Raw genomic sequence first — 24,581 nt, 5'->3', positions numbered from 1 at the left:
ACACACACACAGGGTCACTCAGAGAGATGAGCCAGGCTGCTACCAGACGTTTACAATGCCCCACTGCTCTTTTTCAGCTGATAGACAATCAGAAGAACCAGATTGAAAAACTCACCCTTGAGCTGATGGTAAGACCCTGCTCTTAAGGGTGTAACAGTTCACCAAACCCCCAGTTCAGTACGTATTGCGGTTTTGGGGTCACGGTTCCGTTTCTGATTCATAATACCTGATGAGATCACCATCTGGAATAACAACAACTTGGATTTTCTTCAATGAAAACAGCCGATTACTCATCAACAACACTAAAATAAAGTGCACTATGCGTGTAACCATGGCTCAGACATTGTATAGGCCTATGCTATAATGTTTTCTTACAAAGACAAAAAATATGCACTTGTGTGCGTTGACCAATTCATTGACAACTCCGGCTTTAGCTTGCTAGTATAGAGCGAGGGGGCAAAGTTGTTAACGTCACTTGAGCACTTTCACAAGGTGCTGAAACCCCCTATTCTTCTTAACCACAGAGAGTAGGCTCATATCCGCGGCTGCGGCTGTAAACGTACCTATCGCTCGCCCTGTCTTTGGCCTGGTCAAAATCAGCTGCCAAGGGCTGCTTGAATGCACAGGGGAGACCGAAAGTTCTGTTCTTTCTTTGCGTTTCCATCTTGCTCCGGTGGTAGGATTACTGGGGGGGATGTCAGAGTAAATGTCTCAACATGTCTGAGGTGTTGGCAGCTGCATATGCTATTCTCATTGGGCAGTGGAGACATGCTCTCTCTGTCCATCGTCGTTGTAACCTACTGGGAAGACAAAATGCTCCCAAACTGGAGATTTAAACGATGATGTAGAATCCTCCTGGTTCATCGACCCCACCACTCACCATCGTACAGAACTAGTTCCCGGCTGTGCCCCACAAAAGGACAGTTTGAGATTTGAATTTTGATTACAACGTGCGCATAGGATCTTGTTTTAACGGAATAGCTTGAAAGAGATTCAGCTCAGATTTACTCAAGAGGCATACAACGCAGTGTAGGCATAACCTATAGGCCTAGTGCTTTTACTTTCTGGTTCACAGTGCGGACCGAATCGAGGTCACGATACCGAACGGTTTCGGTACAAATATGTGGACCGTTACACCCTTACCTGTTATTAGACTTCATTTGGGTCAACAAAATGCTTCAATCAACCGCTGTTGTAGTAGTTGTCATGTTGTATGTGTGTCCTTGTGTCTGTCAGTGGTGGGGATGATGATGAGTCATCACTGTCATCAGAGCATTATACAGTATGTGACGGTTGTCTTATTGTTCTGCTGCAGGCTGTAGAGCAGAGGCTGCAGAAGGAGCGATGTCTCTCCCAAGAGCTCCAGCAACAGGGCGAGGACCTGGCTTCACTCGCTGACACCCTCCACCAGGTAACCAGCCCCACGCTGCCTCTTCAAACATGTTCAAATAAAGAAGGCTACACAGGACTACCACAGAAAGTAGGACTATTCTTTGGAGCAGACATTTTTTTTATAAGATTTTCCAACCCAGGGCTAGAGTGGGGTAGCTAGCTAGTATCCACTGTAGCTGTTGGCTTCCTCTCTCTCTCTCCACCCTACATCCTGACAGACAGTTTTCTCTGTCCCAGGTTTAATGGTGATGGAGAAGTCCATTCACCACCATTCTGTTCCTCTACAGGCCCTTTTTGTCCTCAGATCTTTTCATAGCAGCAGAGTCATGAATAACCCAATATGGCCCCTTCAGCACCCCCACTACCACACGGACCCAATTAGAATTCATGGTGTCATTTTTCAACTCTCCCGCCCGTCTCAAGGTGAGGATGAGCCTGGTGATAAAAGGTCTGAATTCATGCAGGCGGTAATGTGTGTGTCCTGTACATAGGAGAGGTAGAGCACACACACAGACGGCTGATGCCCCAGCACCATACATTATCCCTCTGACAGGGAAACAAAAGGCAATTATCATCTGGAAGATTCCTCCGCCTGGCTCCCACAAGGGAAGGTGGCTGGTTTGGAGAGAGGGATGGGGGGAGTGTTTGTTGGCTGACCTTGCCTGGCTCTGCAGTGACTCCCAGGTAGCTCGTGTCTGAAGGGACAGAGAGATATGACGAGATGAGGTAGTCTACCCAGCGCCCTGTCTAGGATCACTGGTTTTAATTTGACCGTGCTCTCCACTGCTCTGTGTGGCTCGTGAATGTTGGAGGCTGGGTATTTATCTGCACACATACTCTATGTTCCCTCCAGCACCGTGTAGAGCGATTGAGAGGTGAGGAGATTTGACTCCCAGCGTTACATTTTTACATTCATGTAATTTAGCAGACGCTCTTATCCAGAGCGACTTAGTAGTGAGTGCACACTTTTTCATTCTAGTCCCCAATGGGAATCGAAGCCACATGCTCTACCAACTGAGCCACATGCCTTTAGTTACATAGAGATGATACTGAGGTGAAAGAGAGAGCCTTTAGTGGTGAAATGGCCTCCATTTTGGGAGAGCAGGAAGTTGGATAATCCGCCCGAAAAGGACTTTGCAGCAACTTCTACCGTTCGGCCACCTCTGTGGGTGTTGCTATGATACCTTGTTATAATGATGGTGATTATTATTCAAATTTTCTCCTTGGTATTCTGTGAGACATTTAGAGACTCATTTGAAAGTGTATATTTTAACTCTTGTTTCAAAGCCCAGCCATGGAGAGGGTGTTGAAGTGTTGATGATCCACACAGGGAGACACACTGCTTTAGATGCCAGCAGCAGCTCTGCAGCAGTTCTCCCTCACAAGTTCAGTTTTAATGTAAAAAATACACTCAATGGACGAATCCACTTCTGTTCAGAAATAATAGTATGGCTGTCATGTTATAACACAAAATAATTTGAGTGTGGCTACACTCCCTCCAGCGTTTTACAATGTGTATTTATTAATAAATGCAATCTGGCAGCGACAGAATAATAACGAAGCTTTTCAGCACAAAAGGATTTAGCCAATGTATGTCTCAATTCAGGAACACTTGATCTACTCTGAACTGGCGCAAAAATCCAATTTAATATTTGGGGGATTTTGTGTTTTACTGAACACTCCTGAGCTCTGCTGCATTAGCATGGTGTTTGATAATAAAACCCAGTGTTGGTCTCTAAGCTATGTGTGTTTCTACAGAACCAAAGGCAGGTGGAGGATGGCGTGGTGATTCACGGGGGCAAGGGGCCAGAGGCAGGGCCCCTGCTGAAGGAGATGTCCTTGTGTCTGCTTGACCTCAAGGCCCTCTGTAGTATCCTCACCCAGAGGGCCCAGGGCAAGGAACCCAACCTGGCACTGCTACTGGGCATCAAATGTAAGTAGATACATCTGGTTTAATCCTCTTAAGCTGGGATTCAAATCCGATCGCAGCTTTGGACACTGCGCCATTTAAAAAGGTCATTTCCAATTGAGCCGACAACGCAGCATTTTACAGTGAATGGTCTCCGCAAACACAGAAACATTGCCTTTAAAACCCGCATTGCCGACAGCGTGATCGGATTGAAACCCGGCCTCTCCTATCTGCACACACACACACCGTGAACTACTACCATATGCAAACCCAACATTAGCTCCTTGGACTAGCCTATCTACTCAGTTATAGGCTTCTGAATATCTACTTCATAGTTTTCGGGCATCAACAGTAATTGGGTTTTTCCACTGAGGAAGACGTTACTTCACTAGCTACCTTACAGTTAAGATTTCCCAACCATCTTTGTGATGTCAAATTACTCTAACTCCTTTTGAAATTTATGTTTGGTCCCACCTATTCTTAATTGTTTTCCTTATTCTATTCTGCATTTTCTGTCGGCAGTAGGATTCACTTTTCCCTAAGAAAACAGAGGGGGAATTAGGCTGTCAGCTCACAACAACAAGCTCCTCTGAATACATGTACAGTCGTGGCCAAAAGTTGAGAATGAAAATTAATTTGTCAAAGTCTGCTGCCTCAGTTTGTATGATGGCAATTTGCATATACTCCAGAATGTTATGAAGACTGATCAGATGAATTGCAAAGTCCCTCTTTGCCATGCAAATTAACTGAATCCCCAAAAACATTCCCACTGCATTTCAGCCCTACCACAAAAGGACCAGCTGACATCATGTCAGTGACTCTTGTTAACACAGGTGTGAGTGTTGACGAGGACAAGGCTGGAGATCACTCTATCATGCTGATTGAAGTCAAATAACAGACTGGAAGCTTCAAAAGGAGGGTGGTGCTTGGAATCATTGTTCGTCCTCTGTCAACCATGGTTACCTGCAAGGAAACACGTGCCATCATCATTGCTTTGCACAAAAAGGGCTTCACAGGCAAGGATATTGATGCCAGTAAGAATGCACCTAAATCAACCATTTATCGGATCATCAAAAACTTCAATTGTTGTGAAGAAGGCTTCAGGGCGCCCAAGAAAGTCCAGCAAGCGCCAGGACCGTCTCCTAAAGTTGATTCAGCTGCGGGATCTGGGCACCACCAGTACAGAGCTTGCTCAGGCATGGCAGCAGGCAGGTGTGAGTGCATCTGCACATACAGTGAGGCAAAGACTTTGAGGATGGCCTGGTGTCAAGAAGTGCAGCAAAGAAGCCACTTCTCTCCAAGAAAAACATCAGGGACAGACTGATATTCTGCAAAGGGTACAGGGATTGGACTGCTGAGGACTGGGGTAAATTCATTTTCTCTGATGAATCCCCTTTCCGATTGTTTGGGGCATCTGGAAAAAAGTTTGTCCGGAGAAGACAAGGTGAGCGCTACCATCAGTCCTGTGTCATGCCAACAGTAAAGCATCCTGAGACCATTCATGTGTGGGGTTGCTTCTCAGCCAAGGGAGTGACATCACTCACAATTTTGCATAAGAACACAGCCATGAATAAAGAATGGTACCAACACATCCTCTAAGAGCAACTTCTCCCAACCATCCAGGAACAGTTTGGTGACGAACAATGCCTTTTCCAGCATGATGGCACACATTGCCATAAAGCAAAAGTGATAACTAAGTGGCTTGGGGAACAAAACATCAATATTTTGGGTCCATAGCCAGGAAACTCCAGACCTTAATCACATTGAGAACTTGTGGTCGATCATCAAGCAGCGGATGAACAAACAAAAACCTACAAATTCTGACAAACTCCAAGCATTGATAATACAAGAATGGGCTGCCATCGGTCAGGATGTTGCTCAGAAGTTAATTGATGGCATGCCAGGGCAGATTGCAGAGGTCTTGAAAAAGAAGGGTCAACACTGCAAATATTGACTTTTTGCCTCAACTTCGTGTAATTGTCAAAATCCTTTGACACTTATGAAATGCTTGTAATTGTACTTCAGTATTCCATAGTAACATCTAACAAAAATATCTAAAGACAGAGGCAGCAGACTTTGAAAATGAATGTGTAATTCTTGACTTTGTGACGACTGTACACTTCTTTCACTCTGAACTAGATAAGAGCGGTCACTTTCCCCCCCTTCAACCTCACTGGAGTACTCCCCCCACACACACGACCTATCGCACAGCATGGGGAAAAAAAACACTGACAGAAGATACAAACACTCATCTCAAAACCTAGCGTATTTCACACTCAGTCACACGATGCTCATTGACAGAATTTGAAGTCTTGCCATGGTTGATTTGAGCTAAAGCCCCATCAGAATGACGGTGTATTTCTCTCTGACCCCATAGCGATGAGCATGTCAGGGGAGGAGAATGACAACGCTCTGGTGGAGGACAGCTTGCGGGCCAAGCTGCTGGAGGTTGGCCAGCTGAGGAAGGAAATTGAGGACCTGCGCACCGCCATCTCTGACCGATACGCACAGGACATGGGCGAAAACTGTGTGACGCAATGACACACCCGCCATGAGGGGCACTGACGCCCAGCGATGGCGTGCCCACTCCCCAGGGCTTCTGTGTCACAGCCAGTGAGGGTAGGAAAAATCCTATTGGAGGAAAACCAGGAAGAACAGCGTTAAAATGGAATAAGAAACTAGGTTCTGTCAATGCTGTATTTTATTTATATCCAGTTTTACATGGAGGTATCTAGCTCCAGCTTTCTGAATGTAGGATCAAGCTGTGAATCAAGTTTACAAGGAAGTCTTAGAATAGGATGTTTTGATTTTTCAAATGTCAATTGCGCTTCCTGTGTAATAGAATGAATTTCTGCATGATCATGTACATTGCTTCATGCAGAGATCTATACCTGGAGGCCCTGCCCTCACAGAACAGAGTATGAGTGTTTGGCTCCTCCCACACAATCTCACCGGCCAGTAGGAAACTGACTCACTGCTGCGCTGTCAAGTGCCTCTGTGTGATCGCTTCTCCACGAATCAGCTGTCCTCAGTTGTTTCGAGTTGTTTCCAATGGCAACCCATAGCTCTTCTCTCACATCGCCACGTGTGTTGTCCAAAGACAAACTCTCCGAACTCTCAGCAGCTGCCCATAGTCTATAGTCAGAAATGCCTTGTGGCACTTCTTCCCTTGGCTCCACAACATGCCCACACTTTCACAACACAAACTGGCCAACCAAGAGAGCTGCTTCTGTTCCATTTCAGCATTTCCGGTTCCTTGTTATTATGGGTGTTTCTTCTGTGTGCAAGTGGTTCGCTATTTGGGATACGAATTGTTTTCAATGGAAGATTTCAGTGATGTGGATCGCCCCAGACTGGTTATTTGTATAGATATTTTAATGAAAATGAAATAGCATGGCAATAACCCCTTTCATATTATTTGCTGTTGTGTTGAACATAATAGCATCAGGTAATATTCAGGTGTTTTCTGACAATTAAATTCAGGAATTCTTTTTTACAAATTCAGATTGACTGGTTAGGTCAGGGCTTAATACTGCCTCCCAGGAGTTCAATAGGCTGCATTTATATAGGCAGCACTATTCCGATCATTTTTCTACTAATTGGTGAGCTGATTAGTCAAAAGATCAATTATTGAAAGAACCTGGCTGCTTGTGTAAACACAGCCATAGACACCATTTGATTGAGACTAGAACTAATGCAAAACCACCACGGCAGCACTTCTACAGTATAGGCCCACATTACCTACTGGGACTTGAATCATTATTTGTATAAATCCATTGTTTAACTGGCGCCTATATTGACATTGAGTTGACCGAAGAATATTCCTCCAACCTCAGAGGGGCTCTAGATTAATACATCCATGGAATAATCGTTGGTTCACATTCTGTTTTACTTTGATTGCTGTTCCCACTATTTGTCATAGGAACTCTTGCTTCATCTCAAACTAGTTGGAACGTGAATTTTAGCAAGCCGGTCATGACAACCAACACATTACTGTTTGCTATAAGGCAGGGTTTCAAACAGTCCTCAGGAGGCCCGGTTTGTTTTGCCCTAACGCGACACAGCTGATTCAAATGATCAAGCTATAAGGTATACATTTCTACAGATATTGTAATTTATCCTGGTGACAAGTTAAAAATGGTAATCAGTTTAGATCCAAGTATATTTTGCATGTCTCAATTTAGACTAATGTAGTTGTAGGGTATACTGTTGTATTACCAATCTTAGAAAGGAAACATGGGCTATGTAAAATGTTTTGGCAGGTTAAGATAAAGGACAAAGGTTGACTCGGCCTAGATTCAAACCATACCACTGAAGAGCCGAGTAATAGCGGCATTGAAAGGTAATTTCCGATTGGGCCGACATGCAACATTTACCATGATTCCAGTCTCCGCGAACATTGCCTTTAAATTGCACAGGTCTTCAGCAATATAGATTGAATCTAGTCCTAAGCGTTACATGGAAACTAATATGCAATGTCACATGCACCAGCTAGCGCCTCCCATTCAGTAGCAGATCTGACATGTTATTGTTCTGTGCCTTTTAATCTATGCAGTAGGTAAGAGCTCCTGTTTCTCCCCATTGACAGGGTCTGGAGACAACTATTCTGCATCTTGTAAATAAGAAGCTACCCGTCACACTGTATGATTACACAATTATGCTAAGCCATAGCCACAAAATAAATATAGCCACTCAGGTAAATTAAGGCCATAGCAGGCTCTTGTGAAACCTGAAGAATGTACTCCGATGCACAGCATCCATTGTGATGTGTAGGTCTGTGAGAGTCTATAAATGCTCATCTAAAGGGAAACAGGTGTGGTTGTCATGGCTGTCTGCACTGGACTAGGAGCCACTGGTTGGCTTTACTGTACATAGGAATATCTGTTTGTAATGTTACACTTAGTTTTGCAGCTAGATTTTATGAATGCCAAAAAGTTTATTTATATACGATGTCCCTAAAAGTGTTAAGTATTTTTCCATTTAAGGTGTGACTCATTTGTACAGACTGCAAATAAAATATTTTTCTATAACAGTTTGAGTGTTCTAGGCCAATATACTCTGCTATTACACACTAGAGGTCGACCGATCAAATCGGTAATCAACATTTTTGGACACCAATTATGTTGCACTCCACGAGGAGACTGCGTGGCAGGTTAACTACCTGTTACGCGAGTGCAACAAGGAGCCAAGGTAAGTTGCTAGCTAGCATTAAACATCTTAAAACAAACCTTAACATAATCACTAGTTAACTACACATGGTTGATGATATTACTAGTTTATCCTGCGTTACATATAAATCGATGCGGTGCCTGTTAATTTATCATTGAATCACAGCCTACTTCTCCAAACGGGTGATTTAACAAGCGCAGTCACGAAAAAAAGCTCTGTCGTTGCACCAATGTACCTAACCATAAACATCAATGCCTTTCTTTAAAATCAATACACAAGTATATACACTGCTCAACAAAAGAAAGGGAACACAAACAACACAATGTAACTCCAAGTCAATCACACTTCTGTGAAATCAAACTGTCCACTTAGGAAGCAACACTGATTGACAATAAATTTCACATGCTGTTGTGCAAATGGAATAGACAAAAGGTGGAAATTATAGGCAATTAGTAAGACACCCCCAAAAAAGGAATGGTTCTGTCGGTGGTGACCACAGACCACTTCTCAGTTCCTATGCTTCCTGGCTGATGTTTTGGTCACTTTTGAATGCTGGCGGTGCTTTCACTCTAGTGGTAGCATGAGACGGAGTCTACAACCCACACAAGTGGCTCAGGTAGTGCAGTTCATCCAGGATGGCACATCAATGCGAGCTGTGGCAAAAAGGTTTGCTGTGTCTGTCAGCGTAGTGTCCAGAGCATGGAGGCGCTACCAGGAGACAGGCCAGTACATCAGGAGACGTGGAGGCCGTAGGAGGGCAACAACCCAGCAGCAGGACCGCTACCTCCGCCTTTGTGCAAGGCGGTGCACTGCCAGAGCCCTGCAAAATGACCTCCAGCAGGCCACAAATGTGCAAACCTGCATATTTTGTTAATATTGCCTACTAACATGAATCTCTTTTAACTAGGGAAATTGTCACTTCTCTTGCGTTCTGTGCAAGCAGAGTAAGGGTATATGCAGCAGTTTGGGCCGCCTGGCTCGTTGCGAACTGTGTGAAGACCATTTCTTCCAAACAAAGACCGTAATTAATTTGCTAGAATTGTACAATATGACATAACATTGAAGGTTGTGCAATGTAACAGCAATATTTAGACTTAGGGATGACACCCGTTAGATAAAATACAGAACGTTTTCGTATTTCACTGAAAGAATAAAAGGTTTCTATTTGAAATTATATAGTTTCCGGATTTGACCATATTAATGACCCAAGGCTCGTATTTCTGTGTGTTATTATAATTAAGTCTGTTTATTCAAATCAGTCTGACTGAGCGATGGTAGGCAGCAGCAGGCTCGTAAGCATTCATTCAAACAGCACTTTACTGAGTTTGCCAGCAGCTCTTCAAGCATTGTGCTGTTTATGACTTCAAGCCTATCAACTCCTGAGATGTGGCTGACAATACTAAAGTGCCTATAAGAACATCCAATAGTCAAAGGTATATGAAATACAAAATGGTTGAGAGAAATAGTCCTATAATAACTACAACCTAAAACGTCTTACCTGGGAATATTGAAGACCCATGTTAAAAGGAACCACCAGCTTTCATATGTTCTGAGCAAGGAACTTAAACGTTAGCTTTTTTTACATGGCACATATTGTTTTTGCATTATTTAAACACTTTCATTATTTATTTGAGACTAAATTGATTTTATTGATGTATTATATTTAGTTAAGTATTGTATTCAGTATTGTAGTCATCAATACAAATATATATATAAAAAGCTGACTAACTTCTTATGGCTAGGGGCAGTATTGAGTAGCTTGGATGAATAAGGTGCCCAGAGTAAACTGCCTGCTACTCAGTCCCAGAAGCTAAAATTAAATATTATTAGTAGATTTGGATAGAAAAAAACTGAAGTTTCTATAAAAAAAAAACACTGAAGTTTCTAAAACTGTTTGAATGTCAGAGTATAACAGAATTCATGTGGCAGGCAAAAACCTGAGAAAATCCAACCAGGAAGTGGGAAATCTGAGGTTTGTCTATTCAATATACAGTCTATATGGGGTCATATTGCACTTCCTAAGGCTTCCACTAGATGTCAGTCTTTAGAACCTTGTTTGATGCTTCTGTGAAGGATGAGGGAATGACAGCTGATTGAGTCAGGTGTCTGGCAGAGTGCCATGAGCTCACTCAGGCGCTCCCCCGTGAGAGTTAACTGCTTTCCATTGCATTTCTACAAAAGGAATTCTCCGGTTGAAACATTGAAGATTTGTTAAAACATCCTAAAGATTGATTCTATAAATTGTTTGACATGTTTCTACGAACTGTAATGGAATTTTTTTACTTTGTCTGGCCTGCGCGTCATCAATTTTGATCTAAACGCGAACAAAATGGGAAGTATTTGGACGTTATCGAACAAAAAACATTTGTGGACCTGGGATTCCATTCTGATGAAGATCAAAGGTAAGTGAATATTTATAATGCTATTTCTGACTTCTGTTGACTCCACATGGCGGGTACCTGTATGGCTCGTTTTGGATGGTGTGCTTTTTCCGTAAAGTTTTTTAAATCTGACAGCGGTTGCATTAACCTCTAGGGTACGTGAGACGTTAGCGTCCCACCTCTTCAGCCAGTGAAACTGTAGGGCGCCAAATTCAAAAACAGAAATCCCATAATTAAAATTCCTCAAACATACATGTATTTTACACCATTTTAAAGAAACACTTGTAAATCCAGCCACAGTGTCTTATCTCAGAAAGGCTTTACGACGAAAGCAAACCTTTGTTAGGTGAGTGCCTATTCACAGAAAACAGCCATTTTTCCAGCCAAAGAGGATTCACAAAAAGCAGAAAGATTAAATTAGTCACTAACTTAAAATAATTTATCAAGGTTTAAGATAAGTGATTAAATAATTCTACCCAGAAACTTAACCATTAGGATTAGAGGTTATGTAGCATGGACAAGGGGTAATTAAAAATAACCATTGGGGAAGAAAGGAATGTATGTGTGCTGAAAGAAAGCAAAGAGACTCCTTAACCTATGTTTGAACCGACCCAGCTATAAACCGACCTAGCTATAACTGTGGAGATGACATGGAGAGCCCCTCCAGGTTTTCCGTATCTGGGGGGGACTGGAACCGTCAGATGAGTAATAAACTGTGGCGAGACGTCAGGGGATAATCCAAATATAGTGTGCATGTATGTGCGTAGTTTAAGGGATAAAAGGAACGTTTTTGTATATGCATGTCAGAGCTGTCGACAATAAAATTGTATCTGACTAATTGTGAGATGGGAATGCTGTCCGTTTCATTTACACCAGAACTTTACACCCTCTGGGTTTCAGACTTAAAGATAATTGCAATTAATGAACATTAATTACAAAATTAATTAACACTAACCTTTGATGATGTTCAGATGACTCATAGGACTTCATGTTACAATAAATGTGTTTTGTTCGGTAAAGTTCATATTTATATCCAAAAATCTGAGTTTACTTTGGCGCCTTACGTTCAGAAGTCACAAAACATCCTTTGATTTTGCAAAGCGCCACATCAATTTACAGGAATACTCAAACATTGCTAAAAGATACAACTGTTTTGCATGGAATTATAGATCCTTTTCTCAATGCAACCGTTGTCAGATTTCAAAAAAGCTTTACGAAAAAAAGCAACCCATGCAATAATCTGAGTTGGCGCTCAGAGCCCAATCAAGACAAATATAGCCACCATATGCCGTCAGAAGTGACATTATAAACATTCACTTACCTTTGATGATCTTCATCAGAAAGCACTCCTAGAAAACCCAGTTCCACAATAAATGTTTGTTTTAATCGATAATGTCCATCATTTATGTCCAAATTCCTCGTTCTAGCATTCAGTACACTTTCCAAACTCACGACGCGCGGGCAAGTCCAGCGGAAAGTACGGACGAAATGTATTTCTTAATATATTACAGTCCGTAAAAACATGAAAGTATTTAATCAATCTTTAGGATGTTAACAATTCTTCAATAATGTGCCAACCGGATTTTTCCTGTGTCTTCAGAAGTACGATGGAACAGAGCTCGCTCTCACGTGAACACGCATTGTCAGGGCAAGTTCAGGTCATGATAAACCTTACTCATTCCTCTCTGCTTCTGCCCCACTTCACAGTAGAAGCATCAGAACAAGGTTCTAATGACTGTTGACATCTAGTGGAAGCCTTAGGAAGTGCAACATTAAAGATAGTGGGATATTGGTAATAAGAGCAGAGTTGAAAATCAACCAACCTCAAATTTCCCACTTCCTGGTTGGATTTTCTCAGGTTTTTGCCTGCCTGATGAGTTCTGTTACTCAGACATCATTCAAACAGTTTTAGAAACTTCAGTGTTTTCTATCCAAATCTACTAATATGCATATTCTAGCTTTTATGACTTTGTAGCAGGCTGTTTACTCTGGGCATGCTTTTCATCCGGACATGAAAATACTGCCCCCTAACCCAAAGATAAGTTTATCTAAAGTTCCATGTAAAACACTTGTATCTTTTATCAATGTTTATTATGAGTATTTCTGTAAATTGATGTGGCTCTGCAAAATCACTGGATGTTGGAGGTAAAACAATACTGAACATAACGCGCCAGTGTAAACAAAGATTTGGATTTAAATATGAACTTTTGAACAAAACATACATGCATTGTGTAAAATGAAGTCCTATGAGTGTCAGCTGATGATCAAAGGTTAGTGATTCATTTTCTCCATTTCTGCTTTTTGTGACTCCTCTTCGGCTGGAAAAATGGCTGTTTTATTCTGTGAATAGGTACTGACCTAACATAAGATGTGTGCTTTCGTCGTAAAGCCTAATTGAAATCGGACACTGGTGGGATTAACAAGTTTCATTAAAATGGTGTAAAATACTTGTATGTTTGAGGAATTTTAATTATGAGATTTGTTTGAATTTGTCGCCATGCATTTTCACTGGCTGTTGTCAAGTCAATCCCGTTAACGGGATCTCAGCCGTAAGAAGTTAATCGGTATCGGAGTTGAAAAATCGTAATCGGTCGACCTCTATTACACACACACTACTTAGAAACGACAAATCAGAAGAAAGTTTGTCAGAGTTGTTTATTCATTATAGAGCAACCCAGCACTGTTAAGTTTCTAGCCTTTGTTATTTGGCCAAGAATTGTTAGGCTTTGAAAAAAAATTACCACCATTTGAGAATGATTGATAAATGCCAACACTTCAATGGCTTTTCTCAAATGTTGGCTGTAGAGTAATTACATGTTAGCAAACAAGGTTTCTACAATGTACATCAATAGCCTACATTTCATTAACTATTGATAAAGATTAAAGTTTAAAAATTCATTTAAAATCTAGATTCCAGCTCACCAGCACTAGCTAAAATCTAAGTGGTGATAAAATACAGTAAAAAGTGAAAAGCACTGTGGACACTGGATCCAGTATAGAAAAAAGTGGTACTGTACATCTCGTAGAGGCTCTAAAACGAAGTGGTCAATCTGTGTTAGCCAGCTAGCTGACATGGGGCTGAACGGAGGCGCCAGGGGAGAGGCTGCAGAAGTGGCCCAGACTGGCCTGAGCACACTGCAGCACCAGGCCTTTCACTGCCTCCAGGTAGAGTGTCCGTCCAGAGTGGAGGTACAGCCAGAGCACCCTGCTCAACTGGGCTGGCATGGAGTCTCCATGCAGGCTGTCTGTAAAGAGACACCGTATCAGACAATCGCCCTGCAGTCAGTAGACCACATCACAAAAGTGTAGAGCATCAAACTATACCCTTAGAAACCACACAGCAACATAAGACAACAGCCCCACAAACCACAAGTCAACCACACTGAAAGCCATGCAAAAACCATATCTTCCAACCAAACCGGGATAGAGCAGGACCATATTGGCAGATCCACACCTTTGTGTGCCTGTGTATGAGAATAAAAATGAAAGCATTTGTGCAGCCATCCACTACAGGAAACCCTCCTAGGAACACTAATACAGTGAGTAGTGTAAAAAAAAAAAAAGGTTAGCTGCTGTGTGTATTTGAAGAACTACAGGTGCAGCATAAGGAACAGACCTGCAAAGCTATTTGAAGCTTGTAAACAAGACAAATGGCCCCTTTGGGTGTGTCAATCTATGATCAGGCCCATGGGTCAGACAGCTGTGGGCAGGCCCAGGTACTAAATCCTAATTAAGGCTTTTTACAGTGTTTTGACAACCTGCCAGGGCCAGTGGATGGATGACTGTAGCACAGCCCAGGTTAAATGTCAAACTATTTGCAGTCAATAACTACCACCCTGAATGCACGGAGGGGGATTTCCCCCTGATGTACAGGAGAAATGCATGCCAACCAAGAACATTTGTTTTGTCACTATCAAATTCTGATTATGATCAATATCGTCATGTATGGCTCTATTCAGTTTAAAGAATTACAGATTCCACAATAGACATGTAGTGGTGACTTCAGATTGAGCTGACATGCAGCTTTTAACATGAATGTGGTCTAAAGCAGGAACATTTAAATTTAAAGGCAATCAGGCTGTAAACCTGAACTTCTGTAATGCGGATTGAAAAGAGTCCTTTAAGGCTGAAAAACCTGCCTCAACACTACAAGTTAAACTATACTGAAAGAAATTAAATGTTGGTCCCATGTATCAACTAGGCAAATCAGTTAAGAACAAATTCTTATTTACAATGGCAGCCTACCAAAGGCAAAAGGCCTCCTGCAGGAACAGGGATTAAAAATAGACAAATCACAATACTACACAAGAGACCTTAGACATGACATTCAATACACAAAATGCTTATTTCTCAAATTTGGTGCACAAATCTGTTAATCCCAGTTAGTGAGCATTTATCCTTTGCCAAGATAATCTAGCCACATGACAAGTGTGGCATATCAAGGAACTGTTTATTTATGTCTAATAAAGCCCTTTTGTTGTAAAATAACTTCTGGGTGGGCCTATGCCCTCCCAGGCCCATCCATGGCTGCACCACTGCCCAGTCATGGGAAATCCATAGATTAGGCCCTAATGAATTTATTTCTATTGACTGATTTCCTTATATGAACTAGAACTCAAAATACAAATGCAAAGATTTTATTAAGTATAGTAAGAACCTAAATGAGAAAGGACAGTGTTGAAGAATTCAATAGAAAGAGGGAAATCTAAGCGTCGGAGTCTCCAGAGAACATTATGTGGCTGATTCAGTGGTAGGGGGTATACAATATACAAAACATAACACCTGCCATAACAGACTGACAGCTATGACCTCATTGATGTCACTTGTTAAATTCACTTCAAATCAGTGTAGATGAAGGGGGAGGAGAGGTTAATAAAGGATTTAAGCCTTGAGAAATGTTTGTGAATGTGGGCCATTCAGTGTGTATGGGCAAGACAAAATATATTTAAGTGCCTTTGAATGGGTTATGTAGGTGCCAAGTGCACCAGTTTGTCAAGAACTGCAATGCTGCTGGGTTTTCCGCACTCAGTGTATCAAGAATGGTCCACCACCCAAAGGACATCAGACAACTTGACAAAACTAGGAAGCATCGAGTCAACTTGGGCTAGCATTCCTGTGGAACACTTTTGGCAAAAGGGGGTGCAACTCAATATTAGGAAGGTGTTCCTAATGTTTTGTACACTCAGTGTATACTGAAGAACACAACCTTGTGGCTGATCAGATGGATATATACAGGGGAACAGAGGTCCTACTATACCTTGGGAGATCTTGGTGTCAAACTCCAGGAGAGGGTAGAGGTCACCAGGCAGCAGCTGTCTGACCCAGGTGTTCTCCTTAATGAAGAACCAGTCATGGACCAGCCTCTTCCTGTGGAGGAAGCCCTGCACGTGGTCTAGGTACACCATGTTGCCTGACACCATGTACAGCCTGAGGGATGGCCAGAGTTATACACTTCAGCCATTTCTAATGGGAATCTCACTAAAATTAAATGCATATTAATGAATGACAGAAAAAAATGGAATTCCTAATGATCCTGCTATAAATTAAACAAAATGAAGAGTGAAACAGAAGGCAGATATTAATAGGTGGGTGGCCCTGAATTGAGACCTTGGAGTAACAAGGAAAGAGTATTCAGTTTCTTTGAGCATCATTCTTTTAGGAGCAGGGACACATTTTACATGATCAAACCACATGAGGCTGGAAAATAGCATGTGCAAGAAAACAGTGAAGTGCCATGAAGGCAATTTCTCCTCTTAGAACGATGAACTGTTCATTATATTCAAAAACACCCAAATCACTAGGGACATTTACTGCAATGTCAGAGGAAAGTGCTGTGGCCAAAGTAACTTTCAGAGAACGCAAGTTATGCTAACAACCCATTCTCTCCAAAGCCTTAAATTTGGGAGCAGATTATCAGAATATTAAATGACTCACCAGGCCAGGCTCTGAATACTAAGGGCATTTTAAATATTACATTGATTTTACCATTATGAAAGGCTTTTTATTCTCAAGCAGTCATTAAATTGTCCTGCAGCCAGTCAGGGCTTTTTCAGCTCCTCATCCCTTAAGGCAGGGGAAAAACACCATTTTGAAAAATGTCATTCATCTCTGGGGTAAAAATTCAAGCTCTGGGTTTGAGTGCTTCTGATGAACTTCACTGTATAGGTCGAGGGGATGAGCGGTCTTGAAGTTCAAACAGATCATCGACTGACAGTGGATAGCGCTGGGTGCTGCAGGCACTGTGTTTGAAGCTACCAGCAGTGCCCCAATACTCACTGCTTTTCCCCCCAGCTTCAAAGCCCTGTCAAAGAGCATACCAGCAGCACACCCCTCAAATAGTGAAACTCACTTTTAATAGAGTAGAATCACTTTCTAGCTAATCACAACCTCACAGGACAAATTCACATCAGGTAGCCCAGAATCAGCCAAACCCAATGAGTCTTAAAATTGAGAAGATTATTGTAGTCAAGCAGTGACTGCTAAGAGGTCAAGAGGCTTTTCTAGTTAACAATTTTCTTCCAAACACAACCTGTAATCCCATATTCCCTCAAGAATCTGAAATGCAGATTATGCAGCCCAAACTTTAGAACAGACACATACTTGTAGTAGGGCAGTGTTTCAATCATCTTCCAGTTGACATAGTTTACAGCAGTCTCCTCCAGGGTGCACACTCGGGTCATCTGGACCTTGGCCACCTGCCAGAACCTCTCGCGCTCCACCAGGGTCTCCTGCATCTCCCTCCTCAGCAGCAGGTACACACCCTCCAGTGTGTCCTCATACACCTGCACTCAGTCAACACATAGTAACACTTAAAAGCAGCCAACACTACAAGTTTAATTTCAGCCAGAAGCTGAAATACAAAAACACATGAGCAAACCGAAAGTTTGTGGACAAACTTAAACATTTCATTCCAAAATCATGGGCATTAATATGGAGTTGGTCCTCCCTTTGCAGCTTTAACAGCTTCCACTCTTCTGGGAAGGCATTCAACTAGACGTTGGAACATTGCTGCAGGGATTGCTTCCATTTAGCCACAAGAGCATTAGTGATGTCGGGCGAATAGGCCTGGCTCGCAGTCGGCATTCCAATTCATCCCAAAGGTGTTTGATGATGTTGAGGTCAGGGCTCTGTGCAGAAGCACAGAATCATCTAGAAAATCATTGTATGCTGTAGAGTTAATTTCCCTTCACTGGAACTAAGGGGCCTAGCTCAAACCATGAACAGCCCCATACCATTATTCTACCAAATGTTAATTGGCACTATGCATTGGGGCAGGTAGCGTTCCCCTGGCATCCGCCAAACCCAGATTAGTCCATCGTACTCCGATGGGGAAGTGAGAGTCATCACTCCAGAGTCTTATAGCGGTGAGCTGTACGCCACTCCTATGACGGTGCCACGTTGAAAATCACTGAGCTCTTGAGTATGGCCATTCTACTTCCGGAGATTGCATGGCTGTGCGCTCAATTTTATACACCGGTCAGCAACGTGTGACAAATAGCAGAATAAAATATTTTGAAGAGGTGTCCACATATTCTCCCTTTACCAGGTTAGTCTCAGAGATGAAATATATTTTAAGAGAAAGCAGTCAAACATTTCATAGAAACACTGAAGTTTCAACGTAAACACTGAGCGGGCAACAATTCAATACAACAGGCTAATAAGTGATCCCATCATGAAGGGATTATGGACCAGGGGAGTTAAAACCAGTTATAAACGATAATATGTCATTAAGGCTACGGTCATGCAAAAATTACAGTAGACTCTGCCATATGACAGACGGTAAACATCATTGTCAATTTTCCCTACTAAGAGCATTGAAGCGTGGGGATCAACTTCATGGCTACCATGCTGTAAGTGATGCAAACCTGTGCACATGAGCAGATACTGTGTGACAGAGTCTTGCATCACTCATCCCAATCTGAGGTGCTGCTCATGACAACATGTCACTGAGTTCACCTTTCACAAGTGCTTTTCCATTTCTATACGTTAAGTAAACCAGATGAGAAAAACTGTCATAATTGCTTACATAAGCAGTTTGTGCCAATCTGATGTTACCAATTCTCTTGGTAACAGTCATTTACTACTGCTATGGAGTGCATTGTAGCAGCTTAGCTGGATTCACACATGAAGTGTAATTGAGTAGGACATCACTGATATGTCTATAATACATTAAGCAGCCCATTACATTAGACTGCAAGCTTCCTGCTGCCTGTTCAATCTGTGACTTGTGAAATCACCAGCACAGAGCTAATGCTCTGGAGATGCTTAATGGAAGTATATGAACACTGATGGAATACTAACGACTACTGAATAGATGCCAAAATGTAATTTGTATACATCAGTCTGAAGGTCTCACCTGTATAGATTATTTCAGCATGGTGCTAAAAACACTGAGTGTGGGCAAAAACACAGCTTGTGCTCCTATTTCAGTAGGTACACTACTCACTTTGCCTGACACCAAGTCATTAAAGGGCAGAATAAACAGTCCTTTACCATACCTTTTTGCATTTCAATCTGCCCCAGTCACGCCCTAAAATCCAGGCCACCAGGGATTTGCACATGGAGAAATAGTTTTCCACTGTCTGAATTCCTGGGAGAAAGGAGAATAGATACTTGAGAAGCCAGCAGCCGTGAGAGCTCCATGCTGAGCCATTTGATCCCAGGAGACCTTGTACAAGACCTGTCAGTACAGAGCACCACAGGGTAACATTCTATTGAAGAGCCACATTGCATGGAGAGGCTTATTCATTGACCTGTACTCACTGGTCTAATTAATAATTTAAAGAAATTACACCATTAAGTTAGAAATCAAGATGGTATGATATTCTTGAGGCATAGAAAATGAATATAACCATAATGACTGAAGTATATTTATGACTTGAGGGGACACCATCCTAAAACAAATCCAGAACTAAAGATTTAATCCACTCCAAATGAGAGCATGTGCCATGACTGTGCATAACATTAACACAAAGCAGAATAAAAGTGGGGCGAGGAGCAATATCGGAAAGCGCTACTTACCCACAGTCTCGTCACCCTGGGCCAGCTTGCCCCGCCAGTAGTCGGTGGTGATGTGATGCAATGAGGCCAGGTACCTGATGTCACACAACGTGTCTCCCCAGGACACTACCTTCCTCTTGCTGTGCTCCTGCCACTGCAGGTAGATGGCCCTGAGCTGCCTGTCGAAGGGTGCAGGCTGGCGGAACAACCAGTAGGTGAAGAGCCATTGGAAGCGACACTGGCTGTACTGACTGAACATGGCCTCCAGCTCACAGTGGTCTGGTAGGGTAGAAGTCCACATCAGGGTAGAAACCTTTAGCTCAAGTGGATGCACTGTGTCGAGGGGTAAAGTTGCATTTATGTTCCAATACAGTTAAAGCCAGCTGAGCCCAAAAACATGACTCATTTATCGATGGACACAGATCAATGCCCGTCTGCCACTTACCAAAGTAATTACAAACTCTACTGCATCATAAGATACAAGTAAGGGAGGCCTGAAGGCCATTAGCTGCCCTACCTATAGGCTTAGGCTGTTAGTTTCAGATGGCATACAAAGGGCAGGGCTTCAGTCCAGAGGGTAAAACATGGTTTATAATCCAGGGGGAGACAGCTCAGACTGAAACCATGCATCTAGTTTCTGCTCCCCATATCAGCTGATAAAAACACTTTGAAGCAGCTCAGCAGAGCAAAAAGAAGGATATACTTTTTTACCTTGATGTCTTCCATCATAAACCAAAATCCAGCAAGAGGATATGGCTCAAAAAGGTTTTCCAGAGTAAAATGGCAATTTCGTGCTTCCCAGTACAACATTCAAGAGATTGGGTATGATGAGTAAGATCAGAGCTCTGTTTTGAAGATGAAATAAAGTCAATGCTTATAGGTGTGGTGTCAACTTCTAAAAAAAAAAATAACAGAACCTTCTCTTTACCCATTGGGAATAGCTATGTTTCTGGACAGAATTCACAAATAAGTTGACCATAGATACAGCACAACAGTCAGGAGCCTTCATCTGCACTGCCAAAAAGTCAATCTGAATAACAATATGGCAGCAGGCTCATAGCTGCCAATAAAGGACAGTACCACCTTTGAGTCACATTGCAGTCACCGTAAAGAGATTGCAATTCATAACTGGTTGTAGAAAGCAGACAAATCTTAATTATCCCAGCAACAACCCACCTTTAGCAAATTAACAGAGTATTGACTGAACAAAGAGCACTAATGAAAAGCTAAAAGTGGTATGGCCCATACAACCTACCATTGCTCTGTTGGTTGAGAACATGCTGGAAAACCTTGGCAATGCTTCCATGGTGCTCAAGAGCCAAGGCATACAGCTCCTTCCATTCGAACTTCAGCATTCTGCCCTCATCCTCATCTTCCTCTGCCAAAGAACAAAACAGTTGCAATATTAACATGACCAACATTCCTCCACTACCTGACAAACTTTATTTAGATTCAGGGAGTTTAGTCACATGCACAGGGTTGCAGATGTACATGTGCAGGCTACAGTGAAGAGCCTAAGCACCGAGCTCCAACAATGCAGGTCAAAGGGAAGAACAATCAAAAATATACATATATTCAACTGCAACATGTTAAATGATCATTGGGGTGATGCAGGAAGGGGGACAAGGGGAACAGGTAGCTGACTAGTGGCAGCTATTCAGAAGCCTGATGGTCTGGGGGGGGGGGGGCAATTTTAATATTAAGACAAGGGGTGGCAATTCCTAGGAGCCAAACTGCTAATATAAATATGGCTTTACATCTTCCTAAAATAAATGAACTCACCTTGAACTTTACCTTCCAACACTTCCTTCTCAATTCCCCATAAGCTCTCTATGTCGGTGCAAGGCAGTCTCACGGAGGGCAGAGGAACAGTCTCTTCCAGAACCAGCCACTGGACCCAGTACTTGTGTGGTGGGAATGGGATCTCTGCAAAGAGCTTCTCCTGAAGAGACCGGTTACAGTACAGGTTTCTAAAGAGAGTCCGCCACATGAAGATCAAACGGAAGGCACTCTTGGCAGAGATGGAGCAGGTGGCGGTGGCAAACTGCACTCCAAATGAGGTCTGCGTAGAGAGAAGAAAAAGCCTCTTGTACGTGCAATGCTAGCTACAGATTGTTAGACCAGATATGATTTAACCAAAGATTTAGTATCCATTTACAGAACTCTTACTGTTTGGTGTAGAACAGAATTTGACTAACCTTAGAGATACAGTCTTCATTCTCAATTCATAGAAATAGGAGTCTCAAAATGTCCATGTCCAGTTCGCATTGAGAAAATGCAAAAGGTATTTTGAGCGAAGTAATCCAAAAGCGTGTAAATCTTCTCTCATTGACCTAGAAAGGCGTCTCATGACATGCAGCACATCGGGGAGGACACCCACTAGCCCTTAATCATGGCTCAGTTCCATTACATTAAACATAAGTCATTGGACATGGTGTCTTCTGTACAGGTGATTTTTGTTAAAGATGCACTATGCAAAATTCACACCGCCATTTCCTGGGTGCTGAAACTAATGTTTGTGACAAAACAAGCAAGATGGTCCAATGATTCTCTACACTAAACCACTGAAATCTTTTCCATTAACCAAAACTAAGACAAACTAAACTTAATGGAAAGCATAGAAATGGCACACAGATCTACCACTTCTTATACTTGCTTTTAATAAGAAAGACCGAGCTTTAACTTTTGTGAATTTGGTAAATCACCCAAAAAGTTACCAATTGCAGCTTTAAGACCCCTGACGCTGGGTCTGAACATTAACAGACATTGCATGCAGTAAGGCTTGGGAAACATAAGAACCTCATTTCATCGAGAGAAATACTTTCCCCAAAACGGTTCAACTGACACCTTTACATGGTTAGGGTTCCCACACGGCCATATTTCCATGTTACAGCACTTGTTTACAGAAAACAGACTACCTGTGCTAATTAGCCATCTGGCTTATCCAAAAAGACGCAGATGGATAATTAGTACGACCCCACAAACGTGTTGCCACTGAAAACTACTGTACTCTGCAACTTAAATAATTGTGAAATTATTATGTGATCGAAAAGTAGAAAGGATTTATGTTATTAAAACTGTAAAGAGATGATCGATTCACGTATTTGTATTGGCTTCCTGGGCCAATTCGCCGTTAAACAGAATATGTAAGGACCTTGGACAATAAGGAGTAAGAATAAGGAGTAAGGTTAAGGTAAAGGCCTTTAGTCCGATATTGGGCTAGACACTCAGTTTCTTTCAATGAGAGAAGACTTGAAATAAATATCGCAACATACATTCATTGTTAGATTACTTAAGAAAAAAAATGTACGGAACATTTTCCACCTTCAGAGACTGTCCGCGAACCGAGGGCAAAGTCAGTATCGCTAAGGTTGGTCTATGTACTACACCATATAGTACATATCATGTAACTACTAGTAATATATACAAATGTTGGTTAAATTACATTACCTTGTAAGTCTGTAGTTGGGGCAATGCATAACCTACCAACTTCATTCAAAAGAGGATCAGCAAATTTCGGGCAGTTTACATTTACATTACCTGGAAGTGTCTTGTCCACAGTGAGTTGCAGGAACAAACTCGAAAAAGGGTTCGGCAGGTGCTCCCAACTCTCAAGAGAGACGTGGGATCCAGCCGACGTAGGATGAGAATAAAGACTTCGTCACTTAAGTCTAGTATCCCCGTGTTGGAGCTTCCATGTGTGGCCTCACTTTCTTCTTTGACCTCGAACGAAGTAGCGGATAAAAGCGAGAACTGTCCCTGCAACTCATCCTCCCAATTACCCTCACGAAGTGCCATATTTGCCACCTGCCAAAATCGGCCATGTTTGAGAGGGATTTAAGGTTTAGGAACGTACCATTGTTGCAGTCAAACGGGAAATCACCAGGGAGTTTTACACCTGGGCACGAGGGACGATTGATTGAGCTTGCCTGGCGCGCCGAGTGAGTGGGGTTCGCCTAGTGAGCTACCAAATGATGAAAAGGCTTTTCCAAAGGACAAACTAACCCGGTGCGATCTAAATCAAGCGCACCTATTCAGGTTGTACCATTCAATTATGTATATAGGTCGCCTACCATTACATTAGGTAAATTGGACTTTCCATCTAATTGCGTGGTCATCATCAGGATTTTACAAGTTAATACATTACCCCAGCCAATCCATTTAGAAAATGCAAATATCAAATGGTAATTTAACTCCTTCCCAGTGGTGACCCGTTTTGAGCCCCACATTTTTTGCAAAAAATAAGAGGATGTTGCATGTTTTGCATCTTATTTTGGCATGAATGTGTGTCACATATCAGTTTTCAAACAATATAAAAAAATCGTAAATAATTGAGTTCATAAAGCAGCATACAAACATGGCCTCTTATTTGCTTTTTTGAATAAGGCAGCTCCAAAATGCAGGTGTTTCAGCCTAGCTCAGTGCTTTCCGAGTGGCACAGCAGTCTAAGGCACTGCATCTCAGTGCTAAGAGGTGTCACTGCTGTCCCTGGTTCGAATCCAGGCTGCATCACATCCGGCCATGATTGGGAGATCCGTAGGGCGGTGCACAGTTGGCCCAGAGTCGCCGGGGTAGGCTGTCATTGTAAATAAGAATTTGTTCTTAACTGACTTGCCTAGTTAAATAAAGGTTCAATTTAAATAAATAAAAAATAATAATAGAAAAAATTTCAGTGGTGGTGGGGCAGCCAGTGGAAAATACAGAGCGTAGGGGTTGGTAATGTTCTCTAG

General features: G+C 42.2%; 2 protein-coding genes across 4 annotated transcripts in view; one reads left to right on the top strand and one right to left on the bottom strand.

Moving 5' to 3' along the window:
• The window catches only part of LOC129817497 (centrosomal protein of 85 kDa-like), an 87,229-nt gene extending 78,896 nt beyond the window's left edge, over positions 1 to 8,333 (top strand). For both annotated transcript variants that reach the window (XM_055872801.1, XM_055872800.1), the window contains exons 10-13: positions 78 to 128; positions 1,316 to 1,411; positions 3,151 to 3,325; positions 5,679 to 8,333. In XM_055872801.1, coding sequence (XP_055728776.1) covers positions 78 to 128; positions 1,316 to 1,411; positions 3,151 to 3,325; positions 5,679 to 5,842 — 486 coding nt within the window. In that variant the 3' untranslated portion in view covers positions 5,843 to 8,333. The remainder of the gene's footprint in view (positions 1 to 77; positions 129 to 1,315; positions 1,412 to 3,150; positions 3,326 to 5,678) is intronic.
• A 5,155-nt stretch (positions 8,334 to 13,488) lies between these two features.
• Positions 13,489 to 24,134, bottom strand: si:dkeyp-114g9.1 (uncharacterized protein LOC555399 homolog). 2 transcript variants are annotated; one of them, XM_055872797.1, is made up of 8 exons: positions 23,392 to 24,134; positions 21,634 to 21,913; positions 21,107 to 21,229; positions 19,873 to 20,184; positions 19,350 to 19,441; positions 17,452 to 17,633; positions 16,109 to 16,278; positions 13,489 to 14,096 (listed from the first exon to the last, which is right to left on the bottom strand). In XM_055872797.1, the coding sequence occupies exons 1-8, from the start codon at positions 23,647 to 23,649 to the stop codon at positions 13,915 to 13,917; spliced, it is 1,599 nt and encodes a 532-aa protein (XP_055728772.1). In that variant the 5' UTR covers positions 23,650 to 24,134; the 3' UTR covers positions 13,489 to 13,914. The 2 variants fall into 2 exon arrangements, with proteins under 2 accessions (XP_055728772.1, XP_055728773.1); XM_055872798.1 differs by having other exon boundaries at positions 19,873 to 20,130; positions 23,392 to 24,091.
• Between the last annotated feature and the right edge of the window lie 447 nt (positions 24,135 to 24,581).

The sequence above is a fragment of the Salvelinus fontinalis genome, chromosome 20 (assembly GCF_029448725.1).
Source record: "Salvelinus fontinalis isolate EN_2023a chromosome 20, ASM2944872v1, whole genome shotgun sequence".
NCBI classification, from domain to species: Eukaryota; Metazoa; Chordata; class Actinopteri; order Salmoniformes; family Salmonidae; genus Salvelinus; species Salvelinus fontinalis.
Note: the sequence above shows the minus strand (reverse complement) of the source record. Positions and strands in the feature narration are given on the sequence as shown.